The 17690-nt window shown below is 43.5% G+C and overlaps 1 protein-coding gene across 3 annotated transcripts in view; it reads left to right on the top strand.

Annotated features, from left to right (window-relative positions):
* Nucleotides 1-12592, top strand: part of LOC8036579 (beta-1,3-galactosyltransferase 5) — a 182466-nt gene extending 169874 nt beyond the window's left edge. For all 3 annotated transcript variants that reach the window (XM_040209818.3, XM_040209819.3, XM_029988922.4), the window contains one exon: nucleotides 10402-12592. In XM_040209818.3, the coding sequence (XP_040065752.1) occupies nucleotides 10409-11491 (1083 nt within the window). In that variant the 5' untranslated portion in view covers nucleotides 10402-10408 and the 3' untranslated portion in view covers nucleotides 11492-12592. The remainder of the gene's footprint in view (nucleotides 1-10401) is intronic.
* The last annotated feature ends 5098 nt before the right edge of the window (nucleotides 12593-17690 follow it).

Genomic DNA, 17690 nt, shown 5'->3' with positions numbered 1-17690 from the left:
GGCAAAGAAACGGCACTTTCAACGCGCTCCAAATGCGCAAAACGAAAATGCATGAAAGAACGAGAGAAACTGCATCGTAACGTGGGTCCTCTCGCCATAATATTAATTGAACATTGTCACCAGCGTCACCATTCTTAGTCCCCTGCTTCATGTCTCTTTAACTTTGTTAAAGTTTCTTTGCGTTCTCGTGTACATTGTGCTTAATGCCCTTTGTCCCAACTATTACATATTGTCAGCATTAGATTTTTCATTCTCATGAGTATTTTGCACCGGGCGAATCTTCCAGATTCATGCCTAGTGAATTTTCTTAGTCACAGTTTACGTGTAAGGTCATAATTAGCTAAATACTGAAGTATTGAAGCTTACGCGTTCATTCACTTTAGCTTGCTGTTTTTAATACTTACAGAAACAATAATTTTTGTGTTGAAATCACTGATCTCTATTATAGAGGGCTGGATTTATTTATTTATTTATTTACACAAATACCTGCTTCGCCGTTAGGCATTATGCAGGGGGGAACAAAAGAAAAACGCATTCAAAAAACATTTTCAGTAACGCAATCGACAATCATCCAGTACTACATTTTCACTCGACCACGCTTCTCTGCAGTCTGTCATAAAAGAACGTCATTATTGATAATAGCTATCAGTTCTTCCGGAAGGGCATTCCACTCCCGGGCGGTTTGAACAAAAATGAATAACAAAAACAGTCAGTACGATAACGATACTCTGCCGCAGTCTTAGAATGATTCCGCCTTGAAGATACATGGTGTGGTTCGAGAATGTAAAGACCCTTTTCAATGCCCGTTTCCCCGTGATAAATACTGTGAAAGAATTTTAACCGCAAACACTTTCTCCGAAGTCTAAGAAGGTCCCAACCCAGTCTGTTCTTCATTTCTGTACAGCTCGAGTACGGACTATAATTGCCTGTGACAAACCTTAATGCCTGATTTTGAATTCGCTCTAACTTAATCGCGAGGTAACACTGAGGCGGATCCCAGATAACACAGGCATACTCCAAAATTGGTATAAAAGAAAAATATAATGTTTGTCTTACGCTACGAGATGTATTCTTAAAATTCCTCCGAATAAAAAATAACATCTTGTCTTTGCTACAATACTATCTATGTGGTCATTCCATTTTAGATTATTCGAAAAATTGACTCCGAAAACCTGTGTTTATCTACCCGCTCAAGTTTATAGTTTTTTTTTTTTTTGTCGTATATGTAGCCATGCTAAAAATAGATCGAGTAAAACACATGTATTTGCACTTTTTTATATTCAAGCCCATTTCCCAATGATCGCACCAGCGTTCTAACAAACCTAAATCTTTATGCATCATGCAGACGTCTGCGTCATTTTTTATAACTCTGTATAATACACAATCATCCGCAAATAGCTTGATGTTTGACTGTATCCCCTCGCAAATGTTGTTAATAAATATAAGAAATAACAAAGGTCCCAGTACACTTCCCTGAGGCACCCCCGAGGTTACAAGTACAGGTGAAGATTTTTGACCATTTAATACAACACTTTGTTCTCGCTGAGATAAGTAAACAGCAACCCAATTTATAATATTTGTATTAATTCCTATTAATGTAAGCTTATTCAATAACAAATGATGTGGCACCGTGTCAAACGCCTTACAGAAATCCAAGAATATACAATCTACTCGTTTTTTGTTGTCAATGGCGTTTGAAAGGTAATGTGTAAATTCAGCTAGCTGAGTTACACACGAATAGCCACGACGGAAACCATGTTGGGGAGGAGAGAAACAATTTCTGGAACTTAAGAAGTTATATATTGAGCTATATAATATATGCTCCAAGAGTTTGCTCGCAACACATGTCAGAGACACGGGGCGGTAGTTTTCAACAAGATTTCTTGATCCTGACTTAAAAATTGGAGTTGCTTTTGCTTTTTTTCCAATCGTCGGGAATTATGCCAGTTGTTAGTGATTTGTTAAAAAATTATATGTAGGTATCTTGCAATTTCCTCTTTACAATTGTGAAAAATTACCGGCGAGAGCTCATCTGGTCCATATGCCTTTGAAGTTTCTAGGTCTCTTAGAAGTGCTATAATCCCGTCCATTCCTATTATCACTTCTGGCATAACAGTTCTTGCTACTCTATCAGGCACAGAAGGAATACCTCCAAGAGCGCGGGGTGAAAAAACTGATTTAAAGTATGTGTTAAAAGATTCCGCTTTTTCAAATCACTCTTCACTAAGTTGCCATCCTTCAATAACCAGGAATTGAAGTATCCTCTTTTTTATTGGCCCTAACGAATTTCCAGAATTCAGTAGGATCATTTCTTAATGTGTTTTCAAAAGACTCTTAGAAAATTAGTTTGCTTTCTTGGATGTCTTTTTTAAGATTTGCGGTTATCTCCTCAAGTTTTTGTTCTAAGATATCGGACGGATTTGTTCTATATTTTTTGTAAACCCGACTTTTACGTTTTATTTGCTTTCGAATTGTAGCATTTATCCATGGTTTATGTTTAATATTTTCCCTAATAGTCCTGGATGGTATGTGATAATCAGCGAGCACCTTAATTTTTTGCTTAAAAGTTTCCCCATAATTCTTTAACGTCGCACTCTTACTGAGATCAGAAAAGTAAGGGAAATATGTTGAGAGCACTAACGAAATACTTTCATAATTACCCTGTCCGTACATCATTACCTTGCGTGGAGGCTTTGACACCCTATTTATTTTATGCACTGTGATCACTTATACCAGGAATTATGGAGACATTTGAAATAATACTAGGGTTATTTGTCAGTAACAAGTCCAAAATAGTTTTTTCTTGTTGGTGAGAGTACGAATTGGTTTAGAGCAAATGCAATAAAGAGATCATTAAAATATTTATACAAGGTGGAACTGTCATCACAAGTATATGCAGTGCCTGCCCAATTGATATTGGGAAGATTGCAGTCCCCTCCTACAATAATAGAACTATCAGAGATAGTGGACAGTATTTGACCAAGTTCATCGATATTATTTATTGTTGGGGGACGATAGTAAAGTGCCTAATACAAGGGTGCCTCCTTTGGGCAAGTGTACTCTGCACTAAACAGATTCAGTATCATTTGGCGGCACTTGAAGCTCACTGCTTGCCCACCGTGAGTCTATCAATAAAAACACCCCACCGCCATGCGCGTTGCGGTCATTACGATAGACTGCAAAGCCCCTAGGAAACACTTCGCTATTAAGCAGAGTCATCGAGCCACGACTCAGTGCCCATGAATACGCATGGCTGTATTGCCTCTACTAAACAGAAAAACTCGTCTACTTTATTTTTAAGACTGCGGCAGTTTATCAACAGAACCGTCGGGCGAGTATTTGAAGATAGGGATACATTATTAGAAGTTGTATGAGCGAAAGGTCTATGTCATTCTTGTGTTCTTACATGTCTATTACCATGCACGAGGACCGCCTTCTTTTGTTCAGTATCCCAGATATACGCTTCTCTATTCACGATCAGCTTATCGTACGACAAAGACTTTGTTAGCCTTGTTTAACCTTATTTCTTTTGAAAAATCCCATAACATACATCTTTTATCGCAAAGTGTTTTGCTAAAATCCTCTGAGACACTGCAGTTTGTATTTTTAAATTTGAACCCCGCGTGTAATATGCTTTCTTTTTCATTCCACGACACAAAGTTTACAATAATTGGCCTTTTCCCATTCGCTCTATGTTGACCGATCCGATGTGCCCTTTGAATCGAAATGGGGTTGATGCCCATTTTATCATTACAGAGTTGTAATGGATGGCGCAAAGCCGCTCTCCGAGGAGGGCGCAAGTGAAGCAACCAGAAGTTTGATGCTTGTCCCGAAAGTCGGGCGTCTGCTGGGCTTCCTAGTGCATTCAGTCTGTTTTGTTCCGTGCTTTCCGCTGTCTTTGAGTGGGTTTTAATAATCATTCTCCTGGAATTGAATCCCGAAAATGAGACATTTGAACTTGGGACATATGCACACTTGATCAACTAGAATCTCAAAATGTTTTCATTGAATGGCTTCGCATGATACTTCTCGGATCTACATGCGCTTTTACTGCGTAACAAGCAGGCTCTTTTGAGGTAACAATCGAAAATCCTGCGCCTTCGACGCTCTTCGAACCAAAACCTGCCAAGCACTCACTTCCAGGACAAGCCGCTTACTTGCGGTGGCTTCATACATGTTTGCTGAATACGCCATCCAGCCCCCTATAATAGAGATCAGTTTTTTTGGTTTATGAGACTGCGACAGATCACTAATCCGGCCCCTTAGCCAAAATGTTTGGGGACCCCTGATCTGTATGAAATTATGAATCACATCTTTGGGTACTGGACGAACCCGGGAAGCTCGCTCGGGCATTACTTTTCAAACTTCAGATTTCGGTTCAGTATCCCTTCAATCACGCTCGCTGTGCCAACATCTAGTCACATTAACATAAGTTTTCGCGCGCGTGCGTGCGTGCGTGCGCGTGTGCGTGTGTGTGCGCGTGTTTTTCCCCAGGGACGGTAATTACAATTGTGGCACTGCTATTCTAATTTGCTCGGTACCTGAAAACTTCAAGCCTGCCATAGCACCCGTCTCATGCCTGATTAGGTCAGTAGAAGTACGGTGCTCTAGAAGGCTTCTCCGACTTATGCGTGTGCCGTCCTATCCCGCCTATGCACCGAAGCTGGTCCCGAAGTGGGATCAAATTGCGTCATAGGAGCCGGTGTGTCATGCTGTCGGATGTCGCGATCCTGGCGGTGTGTCGTAGAAATGCTGGCGGAAAGGGCGAGCGGACGCGAGGCTCGCCGTTGTCGCGCGTTGCTGTCTGCTATGGCTTCCATCGATTGTCTGCTGCATAGCCACCTGCAGTAGAACATGCAGGCGCCTGGCGTATCCGCCTCCGCTGCTGTCTCACCGCCAGGATCGCGGCAGGTATACAGCGTAACGCTCTTATGAACCCCCCCCCCCCCCCCCCCCCTGATGTTACGGCATTTCGGCGTACTCTGGAGCGAAGCACCACAGAAACAGACCCGTTTTTTGCAAATGCTTCCCTCGCTTTGGTTTTGTCCCGCAGTGGACTATTAGTTTCTATAAACAGATTTTTAGATTTGGACAAATTTAACAAAGGGAACTTGAAGTAAAGAAACGATTTCTTTGAGTTGATGTTGTCTTCCGCGTTGAACGACAGTGCGGAGTGGCGAAAATGAACTGAACTTCAATAATTATTTTTGTAATGCGTTCTAATCGCTGAAGTGCATCCCCTCGTCACACTAAACCGAAACAATTACGTCTTAAAAAATAAAGCGAAGTTGTGATTTTGGCTATTAAGTGGCGAATGCAGACTGTCAGAGCCAGCCATGCCGACGAAACTAAGACAGAAACAAAAAGCACGAAATCACGTCGTTTGAAGGCTTTCACAGCGCCACTGGCATATGCTACGACCATGTGTCCGATAGATGTTCAAAACAAAAGCAAAGAGCGCCCCCCCCCCCCCCCCAAAAAAAAAAAAAGAAAAAAGAAGCAAGTTATGCTGCTATTTAGTTTTCTGTACGATTAATTGATTTTATTTTTTTGCCTAAGTTTTTCGTTTAGTTCAGTACACAATCATCTCTCTTCTTAATTTTTAAACAAAACCGCAGCATGTCAGATACACCAATATAGAAAAGTGCCCCGCACAAAGCACTTCAGCCCCCCCCCCCCCCCCCCCCCTTTTCTCGAAATCCAGCCGGTTGTGCATGGGCGCCGCCATAACCGCCCTTCAGTTTTTTTTTTTAGTTTTTTTTTTTTTTTATTCTGTTTACATTACTTCGTCATTACCATAGCAGGACAAGTTATTACCATTTTAGATACTACTGTTTCCTTCTCCTCAGCCATAGGCTTTTGTGGAGGCTCTTCAACGCCCTCTCTGGTGGCTCAGAATCTCGGTAAGACAAGAGAAGGTCAACAAGGGCGGCTGTAATCTGGCGCGTGTGTAAAGCGTCTATAATATACGCATCTATTTTGTCCCCCGAAAATAATTCTTGGCTACGGCACTGGCACAAACGTATGTGCGAACAGAACATATTTAGATATGGAAACACAGAAAGAGCTTTGAATTTACTCAACGGGAGGAAGCATTTTGATAGTATGTTTACTTTTATAAAATGTATTCTGTATTGTTTTAGATTTCTTCCACTCGCTTAGCACGCACTCATTTCGCAACTTTCGCATGTTCCCACGAAAACGGGGCGTGAAACGGGGCGCAGAAATGCGCCACCTCTAAAGCGGGACTTCCGGCCAAAACGGGGCGTCTATTCGCTTGGCATTGGATGGGAAACGATGTGCCATATCTGCTGTGTCCTCATGCAGTTTCTGCAAAAATCACTGTAGCAATATTTTATGTTGTTTACTTGTGTGTGACTTATATGGCCCACCATGCGGTAAAGGGATAAAGCGCCCGCATTTTACCCCCCCCCCCCCCTTTAAAAAAAAAAAAAAAAAAATCGACGGACCGCCGAGGTTTTGGTTCCCTATTTGCTGCATCTAGCCAGTAGACCGATTTCACTAAGCGTTCGGCGCATGCGTGACGCCGCCGTAACTTTAGTTCACAGGATGCAGACGGCCGTGCATTGGAGGGCTCGTGCTGTCTCGTGCTCCACACGCGCACAGCTACAGCGGGGTTTTCGCACGTGCTGAAAGGTTAAAGTTATCTCGATGCATTGCGGCAGCGGTGGCGTTGTCGAACTGGCTGGTGGGACCGGTCTATTCTCAACGAGTAGTTTGGGTCTCGTCGCCTGGTGGAATTTTGTTCACAACTCAGAGTGAGGATACTTCAACTTCCTCTGTTGGTACAAGCGCTTGCGATGCCAAGCTTCTATGCACAATGAAATGTGAAACATAACCTCGTGTGTTCCACGTGCGCTACTCACAGCGAGGAAAACAGAAGCGCCCCTAGCGAGCTTCTCACCGCGAATACACCTTTCCATAAAAGCGTTTGAGGGCGCGTTCATTGCTGTGTTTGTGTGTTATGCACGCGCACTTTCTGGCTGGCCGCAGTTGCGCGCGAGAGTTGGCTGGGCTGATTTAGCACGTGTGGACTGTGCTATTTGTAAGCAGTGGAACCGTCTGTAAGAAACCGAAACTTAGTAAACGCATTCCGATATATTTTTTTTTTCCTGAAGCATACGCACGAAATTCGAGTATGAGAAATGCACCCCCCTAAAAATACCTTTGTGAAAAGTTTCAATGCACTTCGTTCCTTGGTTTATTTATACGAATTTTTGTACGCCCAAATAGTCAAAGCGCCAGACAGACAAGCTGTCCGAGCGTAGTGGACGCCAAGAGTCCTTGTCGCTAATCAAGCAACGCCGAAAGCGCAACGTCACGGTTTTCGTCGTCTTTCTTCGAGTACATTCGTCGCGACTGGTACACCGTGACAGTGCGCTTTTAGCCGCTGCGTATGCGTGCCTTTGAGCCTTCCACTGCGCTCTGACTCGAGTTATATGAAATGCGCCTGCTGTCTCAGAGCTATTCAGGCGGCGCTACCGTCGACCCGCGAGTGCTAAAAAAAAAAAAAAAAAAAGTGTATGCATCAGAGGAGGAGGAAGATGTCGCTACCTTTCTTATTCGGGGGCCTTATTTAAACAACGCGCTCGCCTGAGCTTTTTCATGTCGTCCGCGACTGTAGTTGAATCTCAATGCGGAGTTTTTACATGAATCTTGGTCCATGTTCTGTATAACACCCTGTATAGTCGTTGCTTCTTTGAAGTAGTCGCAATCGGAATGCCGGCGCTTTTCATTTGGAATAATTTATATATATATATATATATATATATATATATATATATATATATATATATATATATATTTATTATTATGGTGTTTAGTCGTCTGTTTTATTTTCCCCCAGTGGGCATTTCGCCTTCGGGGCCCTAGCTTCTTGGTAGCTGAAGTTCGAGTGCTGTGCTGCAAGGGCTATGTGTGCGTAGCCAGCGGAGCGTTTCGGTTACGGTACTTGCATTCTCACTTAAAGGTTTTTTTTGTGTTTTTTTTTCTCTCCTTGCTAGAGGGGTTTTTAATTATTTAAGCTGGAACGCTTCGCGCTGGTCGTGGCCTTCTCCCGTGTGTTTTTGTTTCACTTTCACGAGCGGGGAAGACGCAACTATGTGTTGGCCGGCAGGCTGTGAAATTAACGGCAGTTTCTCTTTCAACGCGGGAATGGCCGGAGCCTCTCTGGAGACTTGCGTGTGAGCAGAATTTTGCTCTTGGGGCTGTTGCTGCTTTAGCTTTGCAGCTGATTTCGGGAGCAAGGGAGGAATTATATTCTATGCTCAAATTTCTTGGAACTACATTTTATGTGGCAACTTTTGTCTTAGCCATTTATGAAAAAAACGATCCTTCGGCGAAATTTTGATATTCACTGATTTGCCTCAAAAGGGGTTCAACTCGTAAATAGACACATCTGAACTAGTAATACAAATTACAGATCACAATATCTTTCTTTTTTTTTCTTTTTTCTTTTTAGCAAAGTTATTGCATTGCTAAGTATAGTCTAGAGGCTGAGAGAGTCTACTGGCAACACTGAAAACATGATGTCAAATGTTGTAATATTGGAGCACTGGAGCTTGTTCCCGACGCCGGTCACAAGAAATTTGACCGTGTAAACTAAATGCTAAAAAAACTCACGCAAAAAAAAAAAAAGACTTGCACGAAGTATGTGTGTGTGGTTTTTAGACATCCTGTTTGACTTAAAGGTCACAAGACAATAGTGACGTCACCCTACTGGAGAGTGCGAGAAAATTTAAATGTTGGTTTTGGCATAACATTCATTTGCCGTTTGCTCAATAGCTATTTTGAATTTATGGATAATAAAAATATTCCGGGTAGAGTTAAACCTGACTATTCCTCCGAAAATGTGTGAATTTTAGGTAGCTCAAAAAACTGCGAAAGCAGTTTTCTTGTTTTTTTTTTTTCTTTTTTTGCAGTGTTTGTAAGTTTTCTTTTTTTTTTTTGTAAATACAATTATTATACAAGTGTATAGTTGATTTGAATTCTTATTTCATTTTTAGGCATTTGGTACTTGTGCGGAACAAATTTAAGTTATTTCACTTATTTGTTTCTAGTTTATGAATAATCTTATATTTTTTTTAGTGGGAAAAGGGCGAGGCGCACAAAATTGTTGCAATTTTTACCTCAATAACTGAAGAATACAGCTAAAAAATACCTCTGGAGACGAACTTTTTGCTTCCTCTATCACCCGACACCCCAGAATAATTAGAGGGGAATTTATATGGGCTTGAAATTCATCCAATGAACTCTTCAGTTCCTTGATGTTGCTTTTCGTAATGTCCATCATGGCTAATTTGAAGGTAAATACCGCTGTACTCCTGATTCTACCTAAGGTATTCCAGAAGAGCTATCCTCGACGATTGCAGACAAGGAAGCAAATGCTCTATCTGTCTTTTTGTAGAGGCATTCAGAAAAACTGGATATAACTCCACGTGGGGAGCAGACTACGGCAGTGGTCCTCCAATTTATCCGAGTATTGCGGCAAGCGACCGTCGTGCGGCCGTGCGGTTTCAGCAGCGGTCGCAATTACGCTACGTTCAAAGGTTGAAGAGGCTTCCAGGTCGCCAGACGGCAGTACAAGGTCTACATTTCGCAAACTCCTACCGTAAATATCTTTCGTACAAAACTCCGTGCCCTGCACGGTCGCTCCCCGATAGTGCCGTGGGGACATTTTGCACGCGTGGCCTCTCCCTCGCCAATAAGAAAGAAGCTTCCAGCAAATGGAAAAGGAGAAAAATACTATAATTACGCCATTTTACTTACTCTGCAGGGTGCGTGAAGCTGCCGGGAGCATTTGTCCCACGTGATAGCACAGGACTGTTCACTAGGAGTGGCCACACCACCGCGACCATTCTGCTCAACTGCCCCAGTAATGATTGCCCCACAAGGCTTGGTGATCGCATAGCACAGACGCGGCAACTGCGTCGGTGTACGACTGACTTTCCCACTGTCGTAGTACATCTTTTTCCGGCATCCGTTGGATACTAATGATACTTTGATGCGGTCTTTCTCCCATTCTTGTTATTTATTGATAATTCACTGGAAAAATGCGTCGGTGTGGTGGCATTGAAATCATAAATAGACGGAAGAGCAATAAGAAAAAAAAAGTCATCACAATTGTTTAAGATTGCAACCACACTCATAATGTAATAAATTCTATATACGTTATTTTTTTTAATTTTGTAACTTTTTTATGATATAGGCTCTGAATATTACTGTAAGGGTAAATGACAGAGTGAAGTATTGCATTTATTCTGACAACACGTGCCAGTCCGATTAACTTTGGGTCCAGCCACCTGCTCTGGGACTGCGAGTAAAATGAGCGAGGTCCTCTTGTTGCATGAGGCCCCGTTGAACAAGATATGTCCATTGCAGGCGCAGCATGCTGGGGCCTCGGGTGCTGGTGCTGGGCCGTGAGCGTCGCTCGAGCTTCCTGGCTATCCTGGGCTTCCTGATGCTCTCCTCGCTGGTGCACAGTTTCTGGTACTTCGCCAACACGCTGATGGAGCACCAGCTGCTTCGAGCACAGCCGCCTTTAGCCACGCCAGCCTGGACCAGCCCTCAGGGAGCCTACAACCTGTCCGTGCTCGACGAACACTCCGACCCGAGGACTTTGCTGGACCGGAGCGACTTCCACTATGTGCTCAACAGTGACCGGTGTGGGGGGCCTCAGGACCTGTTTCTGGTTGTGTTTGTGCACTCGGCACCAACCCATTGGGACAAGCGGCGGGCCATCCGTGAGACGTGGGGCAACGCCAGTGTGCTGCGGGCTGCCACCACGGAGCGAATGGCCCTGGTGTTCATGGTTGGACGTGCGGATGACTCCCAGACGCAGGAGGCGCTGGTGCGGGAGGGCAGCCTCCACGGCGACTTGGTCATGGGGAACTTCGTGGACAGTTACCGTAACCTCACCTACAAGCACGTGATGGGGCTGAAGTGGGTGACCTACTTTTGCCGCAATGCGCGGTACGTGCTCAAGACGGACGACGACGTGTTCATGGACCTGTTTCAGTTGACGTCGTACCTGCGTGACGCTTTAGGCGCGCTGGCGCCGCCCAACCTAATGATGTGCGTTTTGATTCGGCGGCCCTACGTCAAGCGCAGCCAACGAAGCAAGTGGCGGGTGAGCTTTCGCGAGTACCGTGGAAACCACTACCCACCGTACTGTTCGGGGTGGGGGGTTGTGATGTCGCCCGACGTGGTCTTCAACCTGTATCGGGCGTCGGCCGGGATGCCGTACTTTTGGGTGGACGACGTTCTCATCACGGGGATTCTCGCGCAGCGGATCGGGCTCACGCACGTAGACTTTGGTGAACACCTAGCCGCCAGTGGCCAGGAAGCACTCGCCTGGCTGGGGCAGGCACCGCAAGAACCGCCACCCTTCATGGGCCACCCTGATTTGGACACCGACATTGTGTACCGCCTGTGGAACAAGACTCGGTCCTATGTGTTCCATACGTGGTAGCAGTGGAGGGAAGGGCGGGAAAAGGGCTCGACAGTTCACGAGACTCAGGGAAAATTCCGTTTGAGGAATCTCTGGCACTTCCAAATAGTGTGGTCTGTCTACTTTTCGTTGCTTTTTTTTAGTCAGCTAGTATGCTGTTTTACATAGATGTATCAGTGTGCATGTTTCTGTTTTACCCTGGTGTTCTTTTTTTTAAAAACTGGAGTTGTGTGTGCTCACACCTTTGTAATGGTAACATAGGCACATTCAGGTCATGCACGGTGGACATACTGTTTTGAAGTATGCATATTTTTAATTGTCTAATCCGAAGCAGTACTTCCATCATTACCTTCCTTCATTTCGTTTTGGGTGCGATGACATTATGTAATTTTTCGGTTTTACGTGACAGGTTCACTGGGATTGGGAAGGGGGAGGCAACAGAAACAAGCCAGCCAACAGTGGACGTTTCACTGTATGAATTGTTGGCATTTTCATTGGTCTTTCTTAGCATACACTGATGTGGTCTTTTCTAGTTGCAAGATTCCAATTTCAAGTCGTGCTAGGCTCAAAGTTGATTCCTTTCTTTGGTGCGTGTGTGATCTTCATCTGTCTCTTAGTCTATTTTAGTAGTTTGGGTTTCTAATATGTGTTGGGAAAACTCAGTATATTAAGCAAACCGGGCCTAAATTACACATCGTGAAAATCCGAAACCCTACAGGGCAACTTGAAGTACCTAGTTTTTTATCACTGGGATAACAGGGCCGAAAAACTTGATATTGTTGCAGTCTCTGGAATTGTACTGCTGAGCACAAGCACAGTTTTCTTAGGGGTGCTCTTTTCTGTGTGAACTTCAAGCCGGTGACTTAATAGGTCATTCCACGTTCCACAGGAGAATAACTCTTCCTTAATTGAAGGAAGAATTTCGTCATTTCTAGATAGTCAGGTTTTTCGGAAATTGTTTTAGATGGTGACCCTGAAAACGTTTTCCACATATTGCATTAGGCACATTGTCGAGGTGTGAGGTGCATGAAAATACGTGAAACATTGTGGCAAAGAGCTTGGGCAACCGTGGCTTGGTTAAGAGCTGTGTGCACCCGCCTGCACCATAAAGGGAATAGCTCGGCTTCCCCCCCCCCCCGCCCCTCCCCCCCCCCCCCCCCAAAAAAAAAGGGGGGTGGGCGCGCTTAGACAGTTCTTAAATTTGTTGGCGTAAACATTTGGGGGTGTGGCGACAGTGAGCGCGAGAATCGGTACCACTACAGTTCAATCTAACAATTCGGATGAAGGAGAACTTAGAACACTGAACCTCTGAGAACACTCATTGTTTGCGAGGTGTTGCTGTACTCCGTGTCACTAGTTGCGTGCAGTACTGGCGAAAGCAACGCCAGGCAAGGGGAGAAAGGGCAAGCACTAGGGAGGCTTAGAAGGAGGAGAAAAACCTCCTTGCCCCTCTAATGTTCCTACTGCTCTCCCATTCTCCCCTCGTCCTCCACTGTCTTCCTCTCCCATCCCACCTCCCTAGTGCTTGCCATTTCTCTCTTCGCCTGGCGTTGCCTTCGCCTGCACTGCGCACAACTAGTGACACGGAGTGTAGGCATCCTTGATTGATGCGGAGATGAACTCAGTTTGCTAGCATTCCATGTTGACTGCAGCAATTCAAAGGCGGCAACTGACTGGCCTGTAGATTGCAAATGCCAAGATGAAGAGCTGGCATTCCGTAGTGCTCCCAGAAGTCGTCACCCATACTGGACCATGAGCTGCCGGTGAAACACTGAGCAGAACATGTTTAGTTTCGTATAGATAAAACCATGTTGATTACTTGTCGAGCAGGGTTTAGCAAAGTGTGCTCTATCAACTTGGTTCGCTATTATTTTATTTCGGTTCCCTTTCACTTTTATTTTTCTTCTATGCATTCCTTGTTTCAATTTCCCCCCTTTATATTAGCTTTGAAACCAAACTTTCTAGTTTTGTGTGAACCGACTCATCTGTTGAAAATGTTTTCAGAGAAAGCCCACGAATTTAGCAAATTACTTTTGCCATTCGCAATTGAGAGGCAAGTATAGGTAGGGTTTAATGTGTTAGTATACACCAATAAGCTCCGAAAAGTAACGTTCGAGCCAGCTTTATTAAAATTGGGAAAACCGAGAAGGCGAATTGGAGCTGACGTTGAATAAGAAGCTTCACGGGAAGAAACCTTAATCTTCAGCTTTGTTTTGTGTTAACCAGGTAGACTACCCCCCCCCCCCCCCCCCCCGAACTGTCCATGAGACTGCTGTTTTCTCTGGGAACACATTCCTAATCTCGTGTCATTCTCTTAGGAGTATCGGGACGTGTTGGGGGGGAGGGGGAGGGGAGGGGAGAGTGGGGGGTGGAGTGGAGGAAACCCATGCCCCGTTTTTTTTCCCCCTCGTAATACCTGATAAACGCCAATTTTTTTGTCGGGTGCCGAAACTTTACATAGGAAAACATCGAATTTGAGGAAATTTAAAAAAAAAAAATCTTAAGAAAACATTTCTGAATTTGGAGAGAAATAAACTCCGAAAACATGGAACCCTCATTATAGGTAAGGAGAACAGGTGACATTCATGCCTGAATGTTTTCAAGCATTCAACTCTGGGATTTACTCATTTTGGAGCTTCAGTTGTTTACTTCATGTTTAAGTCAAAGGCCACAAATAGGTCTATAGGATAATTGGCAGAGTTACTAAGTTATAATTGCTATAATCAACTTTTGCTGGCAGTGAGCAGCGTGCAACTTTCAGCATCTACTATTCTTGCATGCAATTTCTGAAGGGGAGAAAAATAAGATTCTATGGCATTCAAAGAGTAAATATGAACTCAGAAAAGTACAAAGTTTTGGAACTATTTTTATAATTCCTCTGCTTATCTAGCTTTCCTTGAATACCACTGTGCTTTTCACCAGCTTCGCGCAACAACTGGCCAGTTTATTTTGTGATGCTCAGCAGCCTAATCAGTCAGTCCTTGAAGAGGTGCACCTCTGATGTTGCCTTTTATGAGAGCCTATACTTCCCGGATGTGGAAACTTCAGTGTAGGCCTTGTGCAGATGCAGTGTAGAGCCATTCTTAAGTTGAAAAACTGGCTATGCAACGTCTATAGGCAACAATCTGTCAATAACTGACAGAAATTAGGAAGGGGGCATAGCTCGCAGACTGGCATTCATATTGCAAGGCATTTGGAAGCATTTGCTGGATTCCTAGAATCGTGCTCTTTTGTATTGCTAGCGCTTATGACCCAGTTCTGGCAGCCAGCTTTGATTTGATCTGCAGTGAGAATGTTGGGGAGTCATAGGTTTAAGCAGTCTTGAGTTGAAGATTGCCACTGTAGCCACTCACTGCTGGAGAGATTCCTGGGAGGCAACATCTGGGTTGGTCAGTGGAAGGGCAAATGCCTTACGCCTGTCTCCTGTGGCTCCCCTTTCTGTCCTAATGCCCACTCTGAAATGTGGGTATGTTTCATACTTATTCCCCATTTCTCGTAACTTCGTCAAGGTAGTCATTGGCCGAATTTAGTGGCCCAATGAGCTTGCTTTTGAGGCAGTAGTACTTCATTTGTGTTGCATTGTTTTTACACACGTTTAAATGTCTTAAGTGAGCATACTAAGCCCAAACACTGTGATACTTAGTGGGTTGAGCATTTCTCTGTTCAACCCATAGCGTGTGCTGGAGGATGTTTTTTTTTTTTCTGAAATACTCGAATCGTCTCTGTACAAATCTTCACCTTCGCCATTGTCTTCTGGTGGCTCTTGTTCTATGCCGCCTCTCAGACTTTTAACGTCGTCAATAGGCTGGGAACACTGATGATTCTTGTGCCCCAACTTTTTTTTTTTTTGCCAGGGGGAGACATATTGCTAGGGTTGTGGTTTTATTTTGTGTCAACCTTTTGCTTTACATCTTAGTCAGGTTTTTCAAGATACTGCTCTGAGCTCTTCTTCCTGATTCATGTGTCACGTCATGAAGACTCTGCATGTGCTTAGTTGTTGAGCTTTTCATGTGGGAAGGCTCGCTTCATGCGGCACACAATTGAACCTGTATGCATAGGTCAATGTTTTTCAGGCTTCCGCGAGAGCCAAGCCAACGAACGTTTTCCATTTTATATTTTAATGCCAATGTACAGCTTCTTCGTGGTGCACCTTGCTTCCGTTTCTTTCTCTCTTGTGTGTGTGTGTGTGTATGTGAGAGAGAGAGAGAAAAATGCCAGTATGTCTGACGGATCAATTTTTTTTTCGCAAGTAGGTTGTTTTTTTTTTTTTTGCATATATGGGGAATGCACAACCCTGATGTTCTCTTTCAGTAATTTAATTAATAGTGACGTGAAGTAGTCTGAGAGATTTTTTTCCCCCTTGTCATCTGCCAAAGTTATACATAGCCTTTAAGATATTTAAAATGTTCTGTGTTTTGAAACATACAAAAAAAATATTTCAACAGACTTTGTGGAAACAAGCATTTCCTAGCTTTCTTTATTGCTGCATATTGTACAGATTGACCGTTGCATTGTTTCCTGAATGCTACTCACGGTTGATGTCCCCCTGCTGTCGCAAAGGTCCCATATTCCATGGTTACTTATTCCTCCATTTACATTCTTCGTAAAATGGAAGCTCCTGAAGGCCTTTGAAGATTTTCTCTTACTGGAGGATATCTTGCCTAACAAAGAGAAAACGTTCAACTACACCTCAGCTGTATTCCTCTCTTTGAGCACACTCTGGCTTAAGTAATAATTCCAGGCATTTTTCCACACTCAAATAGCCCTTTATTAATATATACTGAAATATGTCAGTAGACCACTCATACTTAAACTGACTTGTTAGTCCTCAGTCTTGTCATTTTGTTGCTTCTTTGATCGGTTGAACAATCAAAGTATAGATACTCCGGCTTCGTTGCCTATGTGAGCAGTGCTTTCTACCGAGGCGATGTGCTGCTCGAATTGGTTGTACTCCGTGTTTGTTTGTTTTTTCGCCATGTCTAGATATTGTGTAATTTTGGACTGAATTACAAGCCCCAGATTGTCTCGAGGAAAAGAAGAAAAAAAAGCCTGCCTCATTGTATATAAAGCTTTTACACTTTTGCCTACGAATATACATTTATGTATCCTCCGAACTGGTACCAATCGTCTATCATATAATCTTGTACACCAGTACCCTGACATATCATTGTTTTCTTTTTTTTCTTTTTTCGTTCGTTGCCGTTTATTGTTTGGATGCACGAGCCAGCCAGCTGAGATGCCAAGGTCTACTTGTAGTGTTTGCATTTCTCTTTTGGTTATGCAGCCTTTTTTTTTTTTTTTCACACTTAGTTACTTGTGATCTCAGTCATTTTTGATAGGTGTAAAATACGCCTATTGTCTTTGTCTTTTTCTTCTTTTTTAGAGAGAGAGAGAGTGCTCATGAGCAGAAGCATTCGATGTACCGAACGTGTCCAAGAAACGTTAATACCAGTTTTTGGCATCGCTGTAACTTCGGCTATTAGTGACCCCAGCGGCGATGATCAGACGTGATCATCGCCGCTGGCGTCTATCACCATAATGGTGATAGACTAAAAGTTATAGGAGTAGAATGGTACAGAAAGAAGAAAAACGTATGAATCTGAAGGTGGCGCTTTTTATTGGCAGCCGACGTTATTCAACTCATCTATTTGTGTCGCCGCAATACGTAAATTGCCTAAGTTTTTTTTTTTTTAATTTATAAGATTTTTGTGTTGGCGCCGTTATAACTTAACGCTGGTGTTTCCATTATTTATCAAAACAAAAACGCCGATAAAATTACACCTTTGTGGATGGTTCCCCTGTGACATCACAACACCAGCACTGGACTCGCGCTCGATTCGAATAACTACCGATATTTTTTTATTCAATAAACGCCGATTTATTTTGCCGAATTGAATTAAAAGTCAACGCCGGAAACCCTAGTTTCTTGTCATTGCCGCCTGCGTTACCTTTCGGCTGAACTCTCCTTAGAGGCGCGTGGTTTTCGGAGGCGTTGCTGGAAACCCTACCAGTATCTTGGGCACACGAGGTACTTTGGTGTGATATTTTGTTAGTGTCGAGTCTTTTCTCTGCGCTTCGTGGTGAGCTCTTGTTCTGCCACCAATCTTTCCTTGCACAAATTCGCAGTGTTAAATACTTTCTTCTCGTCTTTTTTTTTTTTTTTTTTTTTTTTTTTGAATAGCGGGATCGAGTCCACTGATGATAAAAATGGCGTTGCTTC

Source organism: Ixodes scapularis, unplaced genomic scaffold, assembly GCF_016920785.2.
Source record: "Ixodes scapularis isolate PalLabHiFi unplaced genomic scaffold, ASM1692078v2 PGA_scaffold9__187_contigs__length_104089568, whole genome shotgun sequence".
NCBI classification, from domain to species: Eukaryota; Metazoa; Arthropoda; class Arachnida; order Ixodida; family Ixodidae; genus Ixodes; species Ixodes scapularis.
This window is presented reverse-complemented; position numbering and strand designations above follow the sequence as displayed.